The 21,757-nt window shown below is 39.0% G+C and overlaps 2 protein-coding genes across 17 annotated transcripts in view; one reads left to right on the top strand and one right to left on the bottom strand.

Moving 5' to 3' along the window:
• The window catches only part of LOC103246528 (uncharacterized), a 48,384-nt gene extending 28,933 nt beyond the window's left edge, over positions 1-19,451 (top strand). For 2 of the 3 annotated variants that reach the window (XM_073013934.1, XM_073013936.1), the window contains 2 exons: positions 4,024-5,633; positions 7,537-19,451. In XM_073013934.1, the coding sequence (XP_072870035.1) occupies positions 4,024-5,633; positions 7,537-7,560 (1,634 nt within the window). In that variant the 3' untranslated portion in view covers positions 7,561-19,451. The remainder of the gene's footprint in view (positions 1-4,023; positions 5,634-7,536) is intronic. The other variant, XM_073013935.1, reaches the window with a different exon arrangement.
• LOC140710952 (tubulin beta-8 chain-like) overlaps positions 1-21,757 on the bottom strand; it is a 79,095-nt gene that overhangs the window by 44,710 nt on the left and 12,628 nt on the right. The window lies entirely within an intron of this gene.

Here is a 21,757-nt window from a genome sequence, read left to right as displayed (position 1 = left end):
TGCATGCACCGGTGGTCAGAGTGAAACCGAACAGGGCAGGGAGTTTCACAATGTTCTTCTATACAATGTCTGAAATCTATGAATAACATTGGTTTCTAAGTTATGAGTTGATTTTTAACTACTGGGTGTAGGCCAGGCAGGCCCAGGCCTGATTTTGGGTCTGGCATCAGGCTGCCTGTCTTTGGTTTTACTTCCTTGTTTTTTCTTAAAACATATACTGAGTATAAAACAATATGAGAGGGTCTCTCTCTTTCCTCATTATGATACTTTTTGCTTTTTACAAGCTGGAGTAATATTGTAATATTTTTTATTTATTTATTTGGTGAGAGAAATTTGCATTGCTTTCATTTATTTGCTTTCAGTAACAATGCTACAATAATTATGAGGGTAGAAATTACTCTTCATGTGACCGTATGTGTGTGAGTGTGTATTTTTGCTGGATTTTTTATTTTATTGATATAGCTGTTCACCTGTATGCCCATACCAGATTTTTTTAGTTCTTTAACTTTGTATATGTTTTGATATCATGAACTGTGGTGCATTTGTTTCTCTTTTTGAAGATTGTGGGGTGCTTCATTGTCCCTTGAAATTCCCTATAATTGGGGGGTTGCTATTTCTGTTTCTGCAAAAATTTAATTAAAAATTTGACAGATTGCATTTAATCTGTAGATTACATCGAACAGTCTAGATATCTCATATTATTTGAAACTTTGAACAATAGCATGCTAAAGTTTATGTTGTTTAATTTCTATAAATGTCCTTTTATGTGTGTGTGTGTGTGTGTGTGTGATGGAGTTTCATTCTTGTTGCCCAGGCTGGAGTGCAATGGTGTGATCTCAGTGTGATCTTCAGCTCACCGCAACCTCTGCCTCCCAGGTTCAAGTAATTCTCCTGCCTCAGCCTCCTGAGTAGCTGGGATTACAGGCGTGCACCACCACACCTGGCTAATTTTGTATTCTTAGTAGAGATGGGGTTTCTCCATGTTGGTCTGGCTAGTCTCAAACTCCTGACCTCAAGTGGTCCGCTTGCCTTGGCCTCCCAAAGTGCTTGGATTATAGGCCTGAGTTACCGCGCCCAGCCAGTTTTCTTTTTTTAATTAGTTTCTACTCTCATTCCAGTTTGGTCATTAAAAGTAAGCTATAAAGTTTCTATTTTAAAACATTTGTTAAGACTTTTTGGTAGCCTAACAGGTGGTCTATCAAGGAGAATATTTTATGAGCTATTCAGAAGGGTATGTATTCTGCTTTTGTTTAAGAGTGTTCTCTACAATTCTATTAGACATAATTGTTTTATACTGCTTTGAAGTCTTCTATTTCCTTATGAGTATTCTTTTCTGATTATTCATTTCAGAAGTTGAGGTATTGAAATATCCTGCTATAACTATATTGCTCTCTATGTCTTGCGTTACTTCTGTCAGTATTTGCTCTATGTATTTGGAACCCTAATATAAGACACACACACAAATATATGTATATACACACGTTTTTCAGGGGTTCCTATTAAATGAACATTTCTAATATAATGTTCTTCTTTGTCTCTTATGAGCTTTTAGTTAAAATAAGTTTTATGAAATAGGACAGTTTTTTATTTTAGATGTACTTTGGGTAATATAATTTTGACCTCTTCAATTTGGTTCTTTGCATAAAGTTTTTTCTTTCCTCTTGCCTTTTTCAGTCTCCTTTAATCATTAGATCTCAAGTGACTCTTGTAGAAAAGCAAGTTGTGGCCAGGCACGGTGGCTCACACCTGTAATCCCAGCACATTGGGAGGCCAAGGCAGGTGGATCACAAGGTCAGGAGATCGAGACCATCCTGGCTAACACGGTGAAACCCCGTCTCTACTAAAAATACAAAAACAAAATTAGCTGGGCGTGGTGGCAGGCGCCTGTAGTCCCAGCTACTCGGGAGGTGGAGGCGGGAGAATGGCATAAACCCGGCAGGGGGAGCTTGCAGTGAGCCGAGATCATGCCACTGCACTCCAGCCTGGTTGACAGAGTGAGACTCTGTCTCAAAACAAAAAGAAAGAAAGAAAGAAAGAGAGAGAGAGAGAGAGAGAGAGAGAGAGAGAGAGAGAAAGAAAGTTGTATCTTGTTTATTGATTTCTTAAATAAATTTATTTGGTGCATGTATTTCCAATGGAAAGCTTACTTCATAAATATTTAAATAATTTACTGAAATGGAAAGGCTTATTCGTGTTATTTTATTGTTTTGGTTATTGTATTTTTGTTTCTTATTTTCTTTTTCTGTCTTTGCATCCTTTTGACTTTTGTATTGATAGATTTTTACTTCTTATTTTTTTATGTATCTGTACAGGTACTTTGTGGTATCTTGGAAATTACATAAAATTTCTTAAAGTTAAAATAATACATTTTAAACTGGTAATTTCAGTTGCTTTTGAAAATTTTTCCTCATTACATCTGCCCTCGACTTTGTTACTAATGTCACTAATTATATTTTTATGTTGTATTTTTATTAACAGATTGTGATGAAAAGTTTATGATCATTTTTATGGTCTTTAAAATTTTAGAGAATAATTAAAATGTTTTCTGCACTATCATGATAATGGTACAGAACCTTACATTTGTATATGTTCATGTCTTTCCCAAAAAGTTACTTATTTTCATATGTTTTGTTTTCTTGCATCATGCTATTTTCAGTGGAAGATGCTTTCTTCAGCATTTCTTTTGTAAGGCAGGTGTTGTGCTAATATACTTTTTAACATTTGGTTATCTTGAAAGAGCACTACTTTTTCTTCATTTTTAGGACAGTTTTGTATGTCATATTATTCCTACTTACAAGCTATCTTTCTTTCAGCATTTTAACTATATCACAATTCCCTCTTGTCTAAAAAAATTTTGTTGACAGATTCGCTGGTTATCTAAGACCACCCTTATAAATGACACATCACTTTTGTCTTGCAGCTCCTAAGATTCTCTGTCTTTGACTTCTGAAAACTTTGCTTATATATGTGCCTTTTTATAAATCTGTGTGTATGTATCCTAGTTGAAGTTCATTGAGCTTCTTCATTTTTTACATCCTTCTTTTACTTTTGGAAATTTCTCACTCATTAGTTTTGTATTTTTCACCTCTGTAATTTTTTTTTTTATATTTTAACATTTTCATCGATAATCTCATTTGTCTTATTATATTTTAGTTGTATGTGTTCCCCTTTAGCTCATTGAGGATTATTCAGGTTAAATTTTTTAAATTTCTGCATCTTCGTTGTTTTATGGTGGTTTTCTGAAAAGTTTTAAATTTTTTAATTGGGCCATGTTGCCCTGATATTTTGTATATATTGTAACGTTTGTTATTTGAACATTAACAAAAAGGTATTTGTCACAATCATTTCAGTGTTGCTTTGTCCTGACATGGTCTGAAACCAATTGTCTTTGACAGAGATAATGGGAGCCTCTCATACATGTTCTAAGGATGTATCTTGTCTAGAATTTTGTGTTTGTTTTTCAGTTAAAATGGATTGTTCATGTTTCTTCTTATGGTCTCTAATCACTCTTCTACCTATTCCCTGTATTTAACACTGCAGCCTGCTCCTGAAACATTTGCATTTGGTCTTAGCTGACCCATAGCACCATTTCTCTCAGCTCTCTGTGTTGTTGGAGACAGAAACCAGATTTTGTAAAGACCCCAAAAAGCCAGAAGTAAGGATATGTGTATCAGTATTTTTCTTCTAAGTAAGAAGCCAGGAGTTAACAGTTTACTCCTATAGGCACAATGCTATATTGGGGAGGAGGAAAGCTGTGGTGAGTAAATGTAACAAACTTTCCTTTCTGTTCCATGTGGTTCTTAGTATTGTGCTTACCTGTGGCATTGCATACAATTAACTCATTTACAGATTTTGCAGGAAGGCATTTTGGTCAGTATATTTTTGTTACATGTTTGTGAAGAAATTATGGCCTGTGATATTTTGTTATGCTATCTTACTAATGTAGTTTGTATACATTTTCTATATTGTAAAGTATATTCATATGAATCTAGTAGGATAATTTGTTATTTTTATTTCTTTCAGCTATGTGTTCTCCTTTCAGCCAAGACCTTTCACCAGTGCAGGGGATAGAAGATTCATTCCAAAAACTTGTACTGAGAAGATACGAGAAATGTGGATATGAGAATTTACAATTAAGAAAGGGCTGTAAACATGTGAATGAGTGTAAGGTGCAGAAAGGAGTTAATAGTGGAGTTTATCAATGCTTGTCAACTACCCAAAGTAAAATATTTCAATGTAATACATGTGTTAAAGTTTTTAGTAAACTTTCAAATTCAAACAAACATAAGACAAGACATACTGGAGAGAAACCCTTTAAATGTACAGAATGTGGCAGATCATTTTACATGTCACACCTAATTCAACATACAGGAATTCATGCTGGAGAGAAACCCTACAAATGTGAAAAATGCAGCAAAGCCTTTAATAGGTCAACATCACTTACTAAACATAAGAGAATTCATACTGGAGAGAAACCCTACACATGTGAAGAATGTGGGAAAGCCTTTAGACGGTCCACAGTTCTGAATGAACATAAGAAAATTCATACTGGAGAGAAACCCTACAAATGTAAAGAATGTGGCAAAACCTTTAGATGGTCCACAAGCCTGAACGAACATAAGAATATTCATACTGGAGAGAAACCCTACAAATGTGAAGAATGTGGCAAAGCCTTTAGACAGTCCAGGAGTCTGAATGAACATAAAAATATTCATACCGGAGAAAAACCCTACACATGTGAAAAATGTGGCAAAGCCTTTAACCAGTCCTCAAGTCTTATTATACACAGGAGCATTCATTCTGAACAAAAACTTTACAAATGTGAAGAATGTGGCAAAGCCTTTACTTGGTCCTCATCCCTTAATAAACATAAGAGAATTCATACTGGAGAGAAACCCTACACATGTGAAGAATGTGGCAAAGCCTTTTATCGGTCCTCACACCTTGCTAAACATAAGAGAATTCATACTGGGGAGAAACCCTACCCGTGTGAAGAATGTGGCAAAGCTTTCAACCAATCCTCGACCCTTATATTACACAAGAGAATTCATTCTGGACAAAAACCTTACAAATGTGAAGAATGTGGCAAAGCCTTTACACGGTCCACAACACTGAATGAACATAAGAAAATTCATACTGGTGAGAAACCCTACAAATGTGAAGAATGTGGCAAAGCTTTCGTATGGTCCGCAAGCCTGAGTGAACATAAGAATATTCATACTGGAGAGAAACCCTACAAATGTAAAGAATGTGGCAAAGCTTTTAACCAGTCCTCAGGCCTTATTATACACAGGAGCATTCATTCTGAACAAAAGCTTTACAAATGTGAAGAATGCAGCAAAGCCTTTACTCGGTCCACAGCCCTGAATGAACACAAGAAAATTCATTCTGGAGAGAAACCCTACAAATGTAAAGAATGTGGCAAAGCCTATAACTTATCCTCAACCCTTACTAAACATAGGAGAATTCATACCGGAGAGAAACCCTTCACATGTGAAGAATGTGTCAAAGCCTTCAATTGGTCTTCATCCCTTACTAAACATAAGATAATTCATACTGGAGAGAAATTCTACAAATGTGAACAATGTGGCATCGGCCCTCAACCCTTACTGTACACAAGCGAATTCACACTGGTGAGGAACATAGTTGAATGATATTTCTAGTTCTCTCTTCTAGTGTCTTTAAACAGCAAATAAATTGAAGAATATTGTTCCTATATAAACTTTTATTATTTTTCTTATTTTAAATTTTTAAAAATTTCTGTAGGTACATAGTATGTGTATATATTTATGGCTTATTTGGGTTATTTTGATACAGGCATGTGACATGTAATTATCATATCAGAGTAAATGAGTTGTTCATCACAAGCATTTATTCTTTGTGTTACACACAGTCCAGTTAATACACTTTATTTATTTTTTTATTTTTTATTTTATTTTTTTATTTTTTTTATTTTTTATTTATTTTATCTTATTTTATTTTATATTTATTTTATTTTATTTTATGACAGAGTCTTGCTCTGTCACCCAGGCTGGAATGCAATGGTGCAATCTTGGCTCACTGCAACCTCCATCTGCCAGGTTCAAACAATTCTCCTGCCTCAGCCTCATGAGTAGCTGTGACTACAGGCACGTGCCACCATGCCTAGCTAATTTTTGTATTTTTAGTAGAGATGAGGTTTCACAATGCTGGCCAGGATATTCTCGAACTCCTGACCTCATGATCTGCCCACCTTGGCCTCCCAAAGTGCTGGGATTACAGGCGTGAGCCATCGCACCCGGCCACTTTAATTATTTTTAAATGTACAATTTTTTTTTTTTTTTTTTTACTACAGGTTGTTTTATGATTATAATAACTATATAAGTATAATTATAATTCACACATTTATAAGTCATTAATGATTTTTTAAAAGTTCCATATTTATCTTTAAACATGCAGCATCTCTTTCTGCAAATAAACACAGACTTTGGTTTTGATTGACATGGAGTTAAATATGTAAATATATTGCTCTAAAGATAAAATTTAGGTGTAAGAAAATTATGGGACCAGCAGTTGTGTTTGTGTGAGAGTTTGTATCTATTTTCCAAAGAAAATTGCAATATTGGAACAAAGATTATTTTAATAAGGTGGATAATTTACTAGGAATCTAGAAACCTAAAATATTCTGAAACCAGATCTATATTGTATTACTGTAAAATTTAATGGACCATTGTTGAGACTGTCCCCATGCAAATTCTGTTATTTGTCTGTTACTCATGCTAGAAGCTATAATTGACTTCTTTCTTACGTTTTTTAAATTTTTATGAAGTATTATGTGAGCTGGTCAGAAATTACAGTTTTATAAAATTTAGTAGTGCACACAAAATTTTTAGATGCAAGTTCACAATTTATGTATTAAGTTATATTTTAGTTAGAACATTTCATTTTATTGCTTTAATTGGATAACCCTATATGAGCTGTTTAATTATGCCTTTCACTATTTATAATTGACATAAATGAGTTTATTGTGCCAATTTGTTCAGGTAAGTACTGGGAAAACTTTATAATTCATGGGATGTTTTGATGAATATAGTAAACATAAGAAAGTACTGGGTGTGTAATAAATGCTCCATAATTAGCCATAAATAATCTTTCTGGAGTGAGTTTGTAGCTCCAAGTGAGAGAATGAAAATGTATATAGTGAAGAAATGGCAGTCTGCATTTGGAGAGAACATCTGTTCCCGGGCTGCAAAACTGACTCATTCTGAATTTAAAGAGTATCTCTGATTTTATTTTCTAATTATCTTCAGTTTTGGGATAGCTGTGTTTATTCCCAGCTATGTATGCCTCACAGCCCTTCTTCTTTGTATTATGGCTACAGTCTTCTCACTGTTCTCTTTTTGCCATGTAATTTCATAGACTTTCTACGTTCTGATTAGAAGTTTGAAATTTTTTAATGTGGTAAATTGTTTTTAACTGAAGTGTTTGAGGTTATTTATAGCTTATCAATGCAATGTTTAGATCACTTAATTGAGATAAGTCATTTACTGTCCACAGGGGCATTGGTGGAACATGAAGTGAAACACCAGGACCTGGTTCTGGAATTATGGAGGGCAACTCCAGTCCCCAGTGTGGGCCCCAGACTCTGGCACACTGGTGCATGCCAAATGTACTCAGACCACCACTACTCTGATCAGGGCCCTTGCTGCTGTCACTGTTGTCATCTGTGCTTGCAGTCCTCTGGTGCCTGGAAGTTCTGTTCTCCAGGTAGCAGATGACTTTGCTCCAAGCATTCACATCTTTTTATTCCATCTGTACAGGAGTACTTTATAATTCTGAATGTCTTCTAAACATCATTCTTCTTAAGATAGCTCATATAAATGGGATTGTACACTCTTTGTCACTATGTTTGTGGTATATTTCACTGAATATGATGTCTTAAAGTTTTATGCTTGTTGTAGCATGTGCATAATTTGCTGTTTGAAGATACAGCCATATTCCATTGCCTACTTATGCCATATGTTATCATTTATCAAGAAACTTAAGTAGCTATCACCTTCTTGTGGGGGGAGGGTTGGAAAATGCTCTTAAAAATGTGTATGCAAATATCTATTCCAGGTCCTGCTTTGAATACATAGATTCCCAGAAGTATACCTGGATGGTATAATTTCTCTTTTCTTTCTCTTCTTTTTCTTTCTTTTTTTTTTTTTTTTTTTTTTTTGAGATTGGATTTCACTTTGTAACCCAGGCTAGAGTGCAGTGGTGCAATAATGGCTCACTGCAGCCTTGACATCCCAGGCTCAAATGATCCTTCCACCTCAGTCACCCAAGTAGCTGGGACTACAGGCACATGCCAGCATACCTGGCTAATTTTTGTATTTTTTCGAGAGATAGGGTCTCACTGTGTTGCCCAGGCTGAACTCAAAATTCTGAGCCTAAGTAATTCTGCCACTTCAGCCTCCTAAAGTGTTGAAATTACAGGCATGAGCCACAGTTCATTTTTAATATTTTGGAAAACCTGCATCCTACTTTTATTGAGGGCTGCATTATTCTTTTCCACCAGCAGTGCATAGAGGTTCCAAATCCTACATACTTGACAACATTGATTACTTTTTATTTGTTGAATAGTGGCCATGCTAATGGATGAGACTTCAAGATTTTACTTTGCATTCTTCTCATAAGTGATTTTGATTGTCTTTTCAAATTCCTCTTGGTCATTTGCATAACTTCTTTTAGGAAATGTCTTTGAAGACACTGGTCCATTTAAAAAAAGTTATTCACCCTTGGTGGTGGTTATGTTTCAGAAGTCAAATGGTGAATGGCATTTGTACTCCACTTAGTGTTTCCCTTGATGTGTGGATGTGCAGAAGGTTTTGAAAGTTTGATATAGTACCTTTTCTAATTATCTTATTGCTTCTGCTTTTAATGTGATACTCCAAAAGCCATCCAAAACCAATGTTACTAAGCTTTTCCCTATATTTTCTTCTAAGTGTTCAAGAGTTATGTCTTTTTAAGCTTTATGTTTAGTGTATGTAAAATGTTTTGTTTGCATTGAAGAGAAAGGTCCAAGTTCATTATCTTTCTTTTTTTTTTTTTTTTTCATTCATTTAGACGTTGAGTTTTCTCACACCATTGGTTGGCGAGTCTGACCTTTTCTTCACTATTTGGTCATAGTAACCTAGTAGAAGATTATTTGATAATATTTGCACAGGCTTGTTTCTGGGTTCTTTGTTCTGTCATGTGTTTGTTTGTTTGTTTCTTTATGCCATTACCACATTGGTTTTATTTTTGTAGCTTTGGAATCTGTTTTGACATCATGAGATGTGGTACTTCTTTGTTCTTTTCTAAAGCTGTTGGCTATTCATGTTCCCTTGAGACTACACATGAATTTTAGAATTATATAAAATATCTCTGCCAAATAAGTAACATTGGAATTTTAATAAGGATGACATTGAATTTGTGCAATACTCAGAAGTATTGACAGCATAACAATATTACATCTCCTGACGGAGAAACATGCATTTGTGTCTGTGGTGTGTTTGTGAGTGTGTGGATTGGCATCAGAGATAGTGCCGAGATGCAAGAGAAAGAGTTCAAAGTGTTTCCTTGGCCTTTTTCTGGTCTCCTGCACAACTCGTATCCACTGGTTAGCCTACCTTCAACTGGTTTATCTTCTTAGATATATCATTGTCAAGTTGGTAGGACAATAAAAATTCCTTTCACAAGTTGAAGACATTTGTCTACTTTTGGCCCAATCTCACACCCAAAGACCCAGAATGTTGGAAGTTAGGGAAGATAAATTCTCCGTGGTAGATTTGTAAGTTAATTTGCTTTATTGAATTGTGTTTTTATTTTATAATTTTTTGGCATTGTGTCATTTAATCAGAACAAGACACCATGTATATTTTATCCTTGCCTATATTTTCATGTCCACATAAAATGGAAAGAGAACAAAAGAAAGAGACATAAAAAACAAAGGAAATAATGTAAAAAAAAGAGAGGATAAAGGAAGCAAAAAAGAGGAAAATGCAATTTTAAAAGTGCTAGAAATTAGAACTAAGAAAGCATCTGGGCTGTGTAATCACCATTTTGTTGTGCAAGGCCCAAACCAACAGGTCCTCCTGAAACAGAGATATCAGACTGCAAATAACCCCTGAACATTTTCTATTTTTATGGTATTTTATTCTTTCCCTAAGTTACCTCACTTTGTTTTGTCAGCTGAAACTAAACCCAGATATATTCATTTGTATTTACACTGCTACGAAGAAATACCTGAGAATGGGTAACTTATAAAGGAAAGAGATGGCTGGGTGTGGTGTCTCACGCCTGTAATCCCAACATTTTTCAGAGGCTGAGTTGGGCGGGTCACAAGGTCAGGAGTTTGAGACCAGCTTGGCCAACATGGTGAAACCCCATCTCAACTAAAAATACAAAAATTAGCCAGGTATGGTGGCTGGCGCTGTAATCCCAGCTACTCAGGAGGCTGAGGCAGGAAAATCCCTTGGATCCGGGAGGCGGAGGTTGCAGTGAGCCAAGATCATGCCAGAACAGCGTAGGGGAACCACGCCCACAATCTAATAAGCACCCGTGAGTTCCCTCCCCAAATGTAGGGATTACAGTTCAGATTACAATTCAAGATCAAATTTGGGTAGATACACAAAGCCAGACCTTATTATTCCACCTTTGGTCACTCCCAAATCACATATTTCTCACATTCCAAAACCCAATTATGCCTTCCCAACATATCCCCAAAGTCTTATTTCAGCATTAACCCAAAAAGTCTAAGTCCATAGTCTCATCTGAGACAAGGCAAGTCCCTTCCTATGAGCCTGTGAAATCAAAAGCAAGTTAGCTACTTCCAAGATATAATGGGGGTACAGGCATTGGGTAAATATACCCATTTCAAATGGAGAAATTGGCCAAAATAAAGGGGCCGCAGGCCCCACCCAAGTCCAAAATTCAGTAGGGCAGTCATTAAACCTTAAAGTGATCTTGTTTGACTCCATGTCTCACATTTAATTCACACTGATGCAAGAGGTGAGCTTTCACAGCCTTGGGCAGCTTCACCTCTGTGGCTTTGCAGGGTAGTCTCCCTCCCTGCTGCTTCACAGTCTGGTGTTGGGTGTCTGTGACTTTCAGGCCCACAATGCAAGCTGAGGGTGGATCTACCATTCTTGGGTCTGGAGGACTTTGCCCTCTGCTCAAACAGCTTCAGTAGGCAATGCCCCAGTGGGGACTCTGTGTGTAGGCCTCAACTCGACATTTTTTTCTGCACTGCCCTAGCAGAGATTCTCCATGAGGGTTTAGCCCCTGCAGCAAACTTCTGCCTGGACATCCAGGCATTTCCACACATTCTCTGAAATCTAAACTGAGGGTTCTAAACTTCAATTCTGTGTGCCTACAGGACCAACACCATGAGGAAGATGCCAAGGCTTGGAGCTTACATCTTTGAAATAATGGCTCAAGCTGTACCTTGGCCCCTTTTAGCCTTGGCTGGAGTGACTGGAATCCAGGGAACCAAGTCCTGAGACCACACAGCAAGGTTTCCTGGGCCCAGCCAATGAAATTTTTTTTGTCTTCTAGGCCTCCAGGCCTGTGATAGGAGGGGATGCCACAAAGGTCTCTAACATGCCCTGAAGGCATTTTCCCCATTGTCTTGGTGATGAACATTTGCTCCTCACTTCTACAGCCAGCTTCACTTTCTTCTGAGAAAATGGGTCTTTTCTACCACATCATTAAGCTGTGAATTGTCTAAACTTTTATGCTCTGTCAACTTTTGGATGTTTTGCTGCTTAATTTCTTTTGCCATATACCATAAATTATCTCTCAAGTTCAACCTTCCACAGATCTCTAGGACAGGAGCAAAATGCCACCAGTCTCTTTGCTAAAGCATAGCATGGGTCACCTTTATTCCAGTTCCCAACAAGTTCCTCACCTCCACCTGAGACCATCTCAGCCTGGACTTCATTGTCCATCACTACCAGCTTTTTGGTCAAAGCGATTCAACAAGTCTCCAGGAAGTCCAAACTTTGCTACATCTTTCCTTCTTATAAGTCCTCCAAAATTCCAGCCTCTGCCTGTTACTCAGTTCCAAAGTCACTTCCACATTTTTGGGTATCCTTATAGCAGTGCCCCACTGCGTCAGTACCAACTTACTGATAAGTTTATTTTCATGCTGCTGTGAAGAAATACTTGAGACTAATTTGGAAGAAAAGAGGTTGCATTGACTTAGCGTTTTGCATAGCTGCTAAGACCTCAGGAATCTTACAGTCATGGTGGAAAGGGAACCACACACATCCTACTTTACATGGTGGCAGGAGAGAAGTGTTGTGCAAAGGAAAGAAAAGCTTCTTACAAAACCATCAGATCTCGTGGGAACTCACTATCATGAGAACAGCATAAGGGAATTACCCACATGATCTAATCACCTATGATACCTCTCCCTGAAAATGTGGGGATTACAATTTGAATTAAAATTGAAAATGAGATTTGGGTGGGGACACAGAGCCAGACCATATCATCAGATCTTTAACAATATTTTACTTTGTTACTATAATCCAGGTCCAAATAATAAAAATAAAAATGTTTTCTAGTCATGGTTGCTTGTTTAAAGTAGCCTGGGCAGATTGATCAATTGTTATATGAAGTTGGGACAGAAATCATTTATTAACATTCTGAACTGGGATCCTGGCCAAGAAGAGAAATTCTCTAGAAAGGAGCCAAGGGGTACATACATAAGAAAAATTCTTGGCCAGGTTCAGTGAAAATCACAAGCTCTCATGAGACAGAATTCTGGCTGGCTGTGTGGACAAAAAGCCCAACTTTGGGGGATTCAATCCAGGACCTATCTACCTTCAATCTTTTGCTGACCTTTGGATGGGGTTGTTGTGGGTTTTTTTGTTTTGTTTTGTTTTGTTTTTTTGTTTTTTTTACAATCTGGCCACTATTTTGTAGGGTGACTGTGGTTTGCTGGGGCTCCACTCCAGGCCCTAGTCACCTTGGATTTTCCAGTACCTGGAAGTATCATCAGGGAAGGCTGAAAACCAGCAAAGATAGCAGCCTGCCCCTTCCTCTGGGATCTCCATCCTAGGAGGATACTGACCTGTTCCCTGCCTGAATGCATCTGTAGGAGGTGGCTGGAGGCCATGGTTTGGAAGAAAAAGTCTGGCTGTGTTTTGGTAGAGCATCTGTGCTGTTGATAGATGAAGGAGGCAGATGAGGGAACCTGCCCAGGTCTTGTCTGCACAAGCCCACAATAAACTGGAGACCCACCAGTGCACTGGGAGAATGGGATGGAGCCAATGGAAAGTTCACGCTTTGTGCATCCCTCTCACTTTGCTCTTTGCTGAGAGGTTGGTTTTTTTTGTTTGTTTGTTTGACTGTTTGTTTGTTTTCTTTTCCTTTTTACCCAATAAATTCTGCTCCTCACCCTTTAGGGTGACTGGGAGCCTAATCTTTCCTTAGTATGATAAGAACTCAGTTTTAGCTGAGCTAAGGAGAAAATTCTAAAATATGGTGGTGCCCAGACATGGGCCTTGAGGAAGGGCAAGATGCAAACCCAGAATCTTTTCCCCTTTTGCTTCTAAGCCTTTTCATCCTTGTACTTCTGAGAATAGAGGAAACAGCACACCAACCCACCCCAACAGTCGCAGGTGCACATGAGATGGACCAGTGAATGGTCACTCCCCTGCACCCTCTGGGTTGGAGCCAGAGTGCATGGCTTGGGCAGTGAGTTCTTTGCCACTTATCCGCAGTTTCTCCCCCTCCTCTGACCAAGGACTCCAGCTCTGTTCGAGCCCTGGAGAAAATAATCCATTTGCATAAGAAGCTTCCCTGTCCTACCCTTAACCTTTTTTATTCATTTTCTCCACGCCATTAGCAGTTAACTTTTAAGTGAGAGGGTTTCCCCCCCTTTTAAAGAACATGTTACTAGGCCAGTACACCAAGTATCACTGTGTATATTCTCTGTAAAGTTTTAATTATTAAAAAAAAAATTGTGAAGTTGGTCTTAAGCTGTATACAATCTGGTGCCCTTTGCATGTCTTCCTGTTTGGTCAGTAGGAATCTTTGCTGCAGGCCTCCATTTTATTTTATGTCCTTGGGAGCATGACCTGTAACCACATGGCAATATTTTGCTTTAGCCTCTGCAGCCTGGGTTCAGTCCTGGGTAAAGGAATGAGTACTTGTGAGTTGGTATCTGTGTGACTTTTGCCATTTGGTGATTATCTTCTCTTCATGAACAACTCTTGAGTTTTATCTTAAACCTTCCTTTTTCTGGGTTGCCTTTAAAGGTTTTAGATTTTGTGGCCAGGCACGATGGTTCACGTCTGTAATTCCAGCACTTTGGGAGGCAGAGGTAGCTGGATCACGAGGTCAGGAGTTCGAAACCAGCCTGGCCAAGATGGTGAAACCCCATCTCTACTAAAAATACAAAAATTAGCTAGGCGTGGTGGTGGGCACCTGTAATCCCAGTTACTCAGAGGCTGAGACAGGAGAATTGCTTGAACTCAGGAGGCAGAGGTTACAGTGAGCCAAGATTGCTGCACTCTAGCCTGGGCAACAGAGCAAGACTCTATCTCAGAAAAATAATAATAAAATAGATTTTGTGAGAACTGCTAACCCCTTTGAAACTCACAGTTAAATCATAACCTTAATTGGTGCTTGTTGGTTTCACCTGTACAGTTACTTTTAGGAAAGTCTGAAAGCCAGAAATATTGGCTGCTTGGCACAGCTAAAGCAGGTAATGGGGAATTTAAAAGAATTTTCTTAAAGGACATTCAGCTTAATTAAAAGTGCATATCCAAATTTCATATATATATATACACACACACTTATATATGTATATATATATGCACACACACACACATACACACACACACACACACATATTTTGTTTATTTTTTTTGAGACTGATCTCACTCTGTAGCCAAGCTGGAGTGCAGGGGTGTGATCTCGGCTCACTGCAACTTCTGCTTCCTGGGTCCAAGTGATTCTCCAGCCTCAGCCTCCCGAGTAGCTGGTACTACAGATGCACACCACCACACCCAGCTAATTTTTGTATTTTTAGTAGAGATAGGGTTTCACCATGTTGGCCAGGATGATCTCAATCTCTTGACCTTGTGTTCCACCTGCCTCAGCCTCCCAAAGTGCTGGGATTACAGGCATGAGCCACCGTGCCTGGCCCAAGTTATAGGTATATTTAAAGGCATTTTTTTTTTTTTTATTGGACCTTGTTTTGCTGAATTCTCAGTTTTCTCCATTTTCTCCATTTTGTTTTTCCACTCTTAATACATGCATGAGAGGCCAATAATCTAATTAGGAGATTGGAAAACAAAACATCTTATAGCTACTGGATTCTTTTTTGCCTATCTGTGTAGTTACATATGTGCTATATCTATGTAATGTCTATTTTTATAAAGCTGTAATTGACCTAGAGAAAAACGAGTTCTTGGGTCAGATATTTTTTGAAGGGAAGGTAAAAGCTGTGGTACATTGAAGTTCACAAGACTTTAATCATTGAGAACTAAAAACAGACTTAGCAATTATTGGTAAAAAGCAGAAGTCATCAAAATACACATTTTTGTTTAGGGTTAAAGGATTGTTCTGAATTAGATAAGACAAAGCTAAAAGTTTAAACGAGTTATAAAAAGTTTCTATAAAATTCATCTTGCCAAAGAAATTTTGTCTATGAACATTAAATTACAAAGGGTATTATATGTTTTTTTGGTAAATTAAGCATTTAAATAATAGCACAACAAGGTACTCTTAAGGCACTAATCTGCTCTTTAGAAAAATTTGTGAAGTGTTATAAAAGGGCTTTACTTTTGTAAATTTTTTAAAACAATTGTGACAAAATAAATAACATGGTAATCTGGAATTATTTCATAACATCAAGTGTTTTAAACCTCTAACATTTCTTCCCAAAATCAAGCTTCAGTTTCAAAATTGTCTTTCCTCATGCCTGACTTTTGAATGCTACAGAGCACCACTGGAGTATCCAAAAGAGATAAACCAGATTATTTGACATATTTAGTTACGTAGGATTGCCAAAATGGTGTTCAGTTTTCTTTAGGTTATATTTTGGTAAATGATACTAATCTATGTTCCAAAATTGTATAGGATTTCTAATATTCTAATGTCTTGAGTATATGCTATCAAAATTAAGGTTTTTATGTTAAGTTATTGTAAACCAGAGAGATTATCAAACTTCTTTGTCAATTGTGTTTCTGACTATAACTACCCTGGACATTTTGTTATTCAAAGACGATCGTTGTCTTGTTTAGATCCTTTTCAAGAGATGGTTTATAAGAAGCTACAGAACTGTTACAGGTGCTCTCAAATGCAGGTTTCCAAATAACTTTGGAGATCATGACATTGAAATAAAGTTCACAAGTATCAAGCAGAACAAGAGTTAGCTAAATGAACTGAACTAATAGAAAACTGAAATTATTATTATTATTTACTTATGCTTGGACCATTGCTAATTCTTATTTTGTTTTTCAGAGTCAAGGAAACTTATTTTGAACTATTTATAACCGTTAATAATTGAGTAAGGTATACTCCTATGAAGAAAATTTGGGCACATTTATCTTTTTCTCTCTGCCTGGCTTCTCTAGAACTTCAAAACTAGTTGTGAGTATTCTTAACTTATGACAATATAGTTGTTTGCATCAGTGCAATAAGAATTCATTTTTCTTTTTCAACAGGATACAACTGGAGAAACTGGTTTTTTCACCAAGGCTTTGACTGGAAGGGTACATTTCCCTTTAAGGAGTTAAGCTTGACTTGTAGAGACGATAAAAGCCTCTTGGAAAAATGGGCCTTATACTTTGTTACACAGTCCCCATACAAGGTTCCTAACCTGCAGTGAGTAAAGAATGTCACTTTCCAACAGGCCTAGGAACCACATGCTCTTGGGACCTCAAGAAGAGAGGAGTTTACCCAAGTCACAGGTATTTGAGAATATAAACCCATGGTTGGGCTTAGCTTTGGAAAGTCCTGTCTGAGATTCTTTGTGGTACAGAGTTCCATCAAAGCCAATCTAAAAGGCCTATATAGAAATAATTATTCTTGCTGTATTTTATGCAAATAATCAGGCCAAGTATATGACTGAAGACTATTTTGCAAACAACACTGTCCTATCATAGTTTTTGTTTGTTTACCTTTTGTTTTAGATGGAGTCTCATTCTGTCACCCAGGCTGGATGGCAGTGGCACGATCTCGGCTCACTACAACCTCCACCTGCCAGTTTCAAGTGATTCTCCTGACTCAGCCTCCCAAGTAGTTGGGATTACAGGCACACATCACCATGCCCAGCTAGTTTTTCTTTTCTTTTTTTTTTTTAAATAGAGATGGTGTTTCACTATGTTGGTCAGGCTGGTCTCAAGCTCCTGACCTCATGATTCACCTGCCTCAGCCTCCCAAAGTGCTGGGATTACAGTTGTGAGCCACCACACCCAGCCCATGGTTTTTTAATACAAATGAGAGAAAAATTCTTTTTTTTTTTTTTGAGACAGAGTCTCACTCTTTCACCCAGGCTGGAGAGCAGTGGCATGATCTTGGCTCACTGCACACTTCACCTCCCAGGTTCACGCCATTCTCCTGCCCTAGCCTCCCAAGTAGCTGGGACTACAGGTGCCCACCACCACACCCAGCCAATTTTTTGTATTTTTAGCATAGATGGGGCTTCACAGTTTTAGCCAGGATGGTCTGGATCTCCTGACCTCGTGATCTGCCCGCCTTGGCCTCCCAAGAGAGAGAAATTCAGTTTCAATACTTATCATCATTGAATTCTAGACTCATTGGTTGTCTTTAAGTTTTTGCCTACATTTTAGATTAAACCTGCTTATTCCTATAAACCAACCATCAATCTCTGGCTACAGCTCAGAAGGAACAAAAGGGATGGGTAATGTAAAAACCTGGATCGATATTCTAGTTCTGGACAATTATTATGCAAATCCTGTCAGGTGGTAGGAATAAATAGGGTGCCCACCTAAATCTTAGCAAGCATAACTATAGCCACTAGTTATCTGGGTATGTCATAAGACATCCTTTTCTCTCCCTTGTTAAAGGAGGACTCTGTTCCACAGTTTCACCTTAGCATTTCGCTTATGACAGTCTATGCAACCACTCGGAGACACATTTTTGTCCCAATCTCAATTCCAATTTTCGGGTCAACGCCCTGGGAAAGAAAACTGGATCTGTGGGATTAGGAGGCAGATGATAATGGAGATTAGAAGGCACAGTGTAGGTGAGCACGACTAATTCCTGCTGATTAAGACAAACTTCCAGTTTCATAGATAAAGGTAATCTCTTGTACCCATGGCATAAATGAGGTTTAGGGAACTCCAAACTCCTGAGAGCAGAGCATATAGAGTGTATGGGGGTAAGAGTGGATATTCCACCCCCTAGGCCTCACTGTTAATGTGGGTAAAAGCCACATTGACACCCATGGGCAGCACCCTGTTGCAGTCACCAGGACTTAGGGATACAAGGATGGAAAAGGTAATGAAGATGCTCTTCCTTTCCTCCCTCACATACTCTGAGTATTTTCTAGGAAGAGAAGAGAACCAGGGATGCCTGCTCCCCTCTTTCTAGATGAGTAGCCATTCATCTTCAGTCTGAACCTATTTTGATTGCATTCTGAATCCCTGGGACTCCCTTGAGAAAAAAATACCTTTTTTCCTTTCTCCTCCTCTGTCCTCTTCACTGACAGGTAATTGTGTCTCTGTAATATGGGACACTCACTTCAGATGCATCCTCCAAACTAGGAAAAGTTAATTTTCAAAACCTTAAACTGGTTGGCTTAGGACTGCGCTCACAAAAGGGTTTGCCAGAAGACTGACATGCTGACAAAAGCATGCAAGTTGTTTTGCCAGCTGGGCTTTTGGCCTCCCTCTCCCTGAGCAAACTGGTAAAAGGCTTTGGGATTTTTAAGCTGTCCTTACCCCCACCACTGCTTTGTTTTAATACATGTTTTCTAATAACCTGGTTTGTCTCTTCAGCTTCAGGCCATCAAAGTCCAAAACATCATGCAAACAGACTGGAGCCTCAAACAATAACCTTTTCTTGCCAGGAACCCTTAGATAAGCCCCTGAGGGAGATCAGACTGCTGTTTTCTGAAAACAGTACCCCCTGTCAGCAGGAAGCAGTTAAGATTGGTCTTCATCCTTATCTTTATTCTAACGGAAGTTAGATGTACTTCTTTAGGGTGGAAGATGATAGATGCAGGAGGCAGTTGAGGGAACCTGCCCAGGGCGTTGTATGAGTATGCCTGCAATGGACTAGTTACCCACCTGCACGCTGGAAGAGTGGAGTGGAGCCACGGAACGTTTACACCTTTTGCAGAAGGGAGGAGCCTGGCATCTTTAGTTCCTGTGTGGTTGCCTGATGTTCAAGATTCCCTCTTGGTTTGCTGAGAGTTGTTTTTCCTTTTTCCTTTTCACCCAATAAATTCTGCTGCTTATCCATCAGTGTGTTGGTGAGCCTAATCTTTCCTGGTCATGTGACAAGATCCCAGTTTTAGCTAAGGAGAAAATTCTGAAACACTGTGTTGGGGATTCCTTCATCCCCTGATTGGTTTGGGCACTCCAAGTCCCACAGGCTTCATTGGCTGAGATGCACAAACAGCAAAAGTGATAGCCCACCATGCCCTCCTGGGCATTCCTTCTCAAAGAAATTAGAACTCTGATGGACTTAGAACATAAACAGGGGTGATAGGAATCTCTGGTTGGGAGGACACTCCCAGTAAGGAGGAATGAATTGGGGTCCCATTTAAAGAAAAAGTCAACCCATGCCTCAACAAAACAGCAATGCCAATGGTGAGGCACCACCTCTACCCTGGTCAGCTTGGACTCTCCAAAGCCTGCTGGCTGGAATGACTGAGTCACCCAAAAGACAAAGATGGCAGCCTGGCCCCTCTCCCTGGGCACTCCATCCCAGACAAAAATCAGAATTCTGACATAGAATATGGGTGGGGGTGCCTGGAGGCCTCTGCTGGGAGGAGTCACCCAGTGAGTGGAATGAATTGGAGTCCCATTTAAAGAAGTTGGCCACATGTTGGTAAAGCAGCTGTGCTGTGCTATGGGGTTTCTTCCTCATTTGGATCATTAGGACTCTTCAAAGCCCACAGGCTGCAATGGCTGCATTATCCAAAGAGCAAAAATGGCGGCTCACCTCTCCTATCAGGGAGTCTCACCCATCTCAAGCAGGTGCTACTCTGTTGCCAGTGGCTGTCTGGAATTCTGAGCCAGTGGGTTTTATCTTATGAGGTGCCATGGAAGTGAGACCAACAGGAATTTCTTAAGCATGTACTTCAAGAAAAAAATATTTTTGTGTCTGAAGTTAAAAATGAAAGAGGAAGAAACTTGATTTGAGAGCTGGCATGTCCTTTCCTCAGGGTTGTCAGTCCCTGGCAGGCTTTCACTCACAACACTCTAGAGTTCACAAAATGTTCCTATATCCCATCTCCTCTCTGATCTTTATACCCTGAGGCTGTGCAGAATAGGGGCTTGAGTCCCATTTTGCAGATGAAAAAGCTGAGGCTTGGAAAGAAAAAGATAATACACAAAGTTTAAGGCAGAGCTGGAACTAGAGCACAAGATTCTCAAACCAATGCTTTTCCCATCATTAAATCATTCCTAGGGCTAGGAATCCATTAAGACTCCAAAACATAGAGCACTATTCAATGCATCCCATCAACATTAGACCTTACCCACCCAGAAAACTAAGCAGCTCTGGGACCCTGAGGTGGAGAACTCAAAGAGAATGATGCCTACATTTGCACATCTGATCGCCAATCCAAACTGCCACTCAGCTACAGAACCTCACTTTCTCAGCCTCAGCCTTTTCTGCTGTAAAATGGAACTACAGAAGGCATCAAAAACCTAAGGATAAGGGCAGAACTCTACTCTGAATGCAGGAGTGACTGTAAGGTGGATAGCACTCCTTGACTTTTGGTTTAAACACATGGATAATATGTTGTGAGTAGATGAAAAGATAGATATAGAAAGACGGATGGATGTGTGGATCCTCAGGGGAAGCAGAAAGAAGTAAACAGGAAGTCAAAGAATGAGGTGATGATTGACGGATGGAGAGTCCATGCATGAAATAGAGGCATAGTCTCCAGACCTCATAACTCCACCCAGCCCCAGCACAACCTACCTTGGGATAGCAGTGACATGCTTCAAATGATGCCCTCAGTCACCATGACAGCTTCAGAAGGTGCCATAGATCTGGAGCCAATCATAGCTCATAAGAAAGGCGCAGACAGCCAGCAGAAAAAACCCCAGCATGATAAAGTGCATTTTGAAGCTCTTCTCATCTGCTATGGCTTCTTGATCAGGCCCTAGTCTATTCAATCCTGGCCGAGGGGGTGCATGTCATCCAGGATACACACCGAGACAGGCTCACAGGTGGGGGACAAAGCTCCAGGATAAGCAAATTGAGGCTTAAAATTAAAGGCAGAGTAAGACCCCTTCAGGTCCAGACACAGTCCCTGGACCCACAAGTTCAGCACAGCAAGAGGCAGCACAATTGAGTGGACAAGTGCACCCACCCACCCACTCACCTTCTCTCCTCACCCTCCTCTCTTTTCTGCAGGCTAACCAGTCCTGTAGGGTATGTATGAATATGAGTGAGAGAGTATGCAGGAAAGAGAGAAGGGAAGGTTACCAGGGCTGGACCCAGGCAAGGCTTTGACATCACCTTATTTGCCTACTATAGGGATGAACTAGGTGGACACATGGCCGTATTATTACACTATATTAATACAAATACA

Source organism: Chlorocebus sabaeus, unplaced genomic scaffold, assembly GCF_047675955.1.
Source record: "Chlorocebus sabaeus isolate Y175 unplaced genomic scaffold, mChlSab1.0.hap1 unalloc_scaffold_109, whole genome shotgun sequence".
In the NCBI taxonomy this organism is placed as follows: Eukaryota; Metazoa; Chordata; class Mammalia; order Primates; family Cercopithecidae; genus Chlorocebus; species Chlorocebus sabaeus.
The sequence above is the reverse complement of the archived record's forward strand: the minus strand, read 5'-3'. Positions and strand labels throughout refer to the sequence as shown.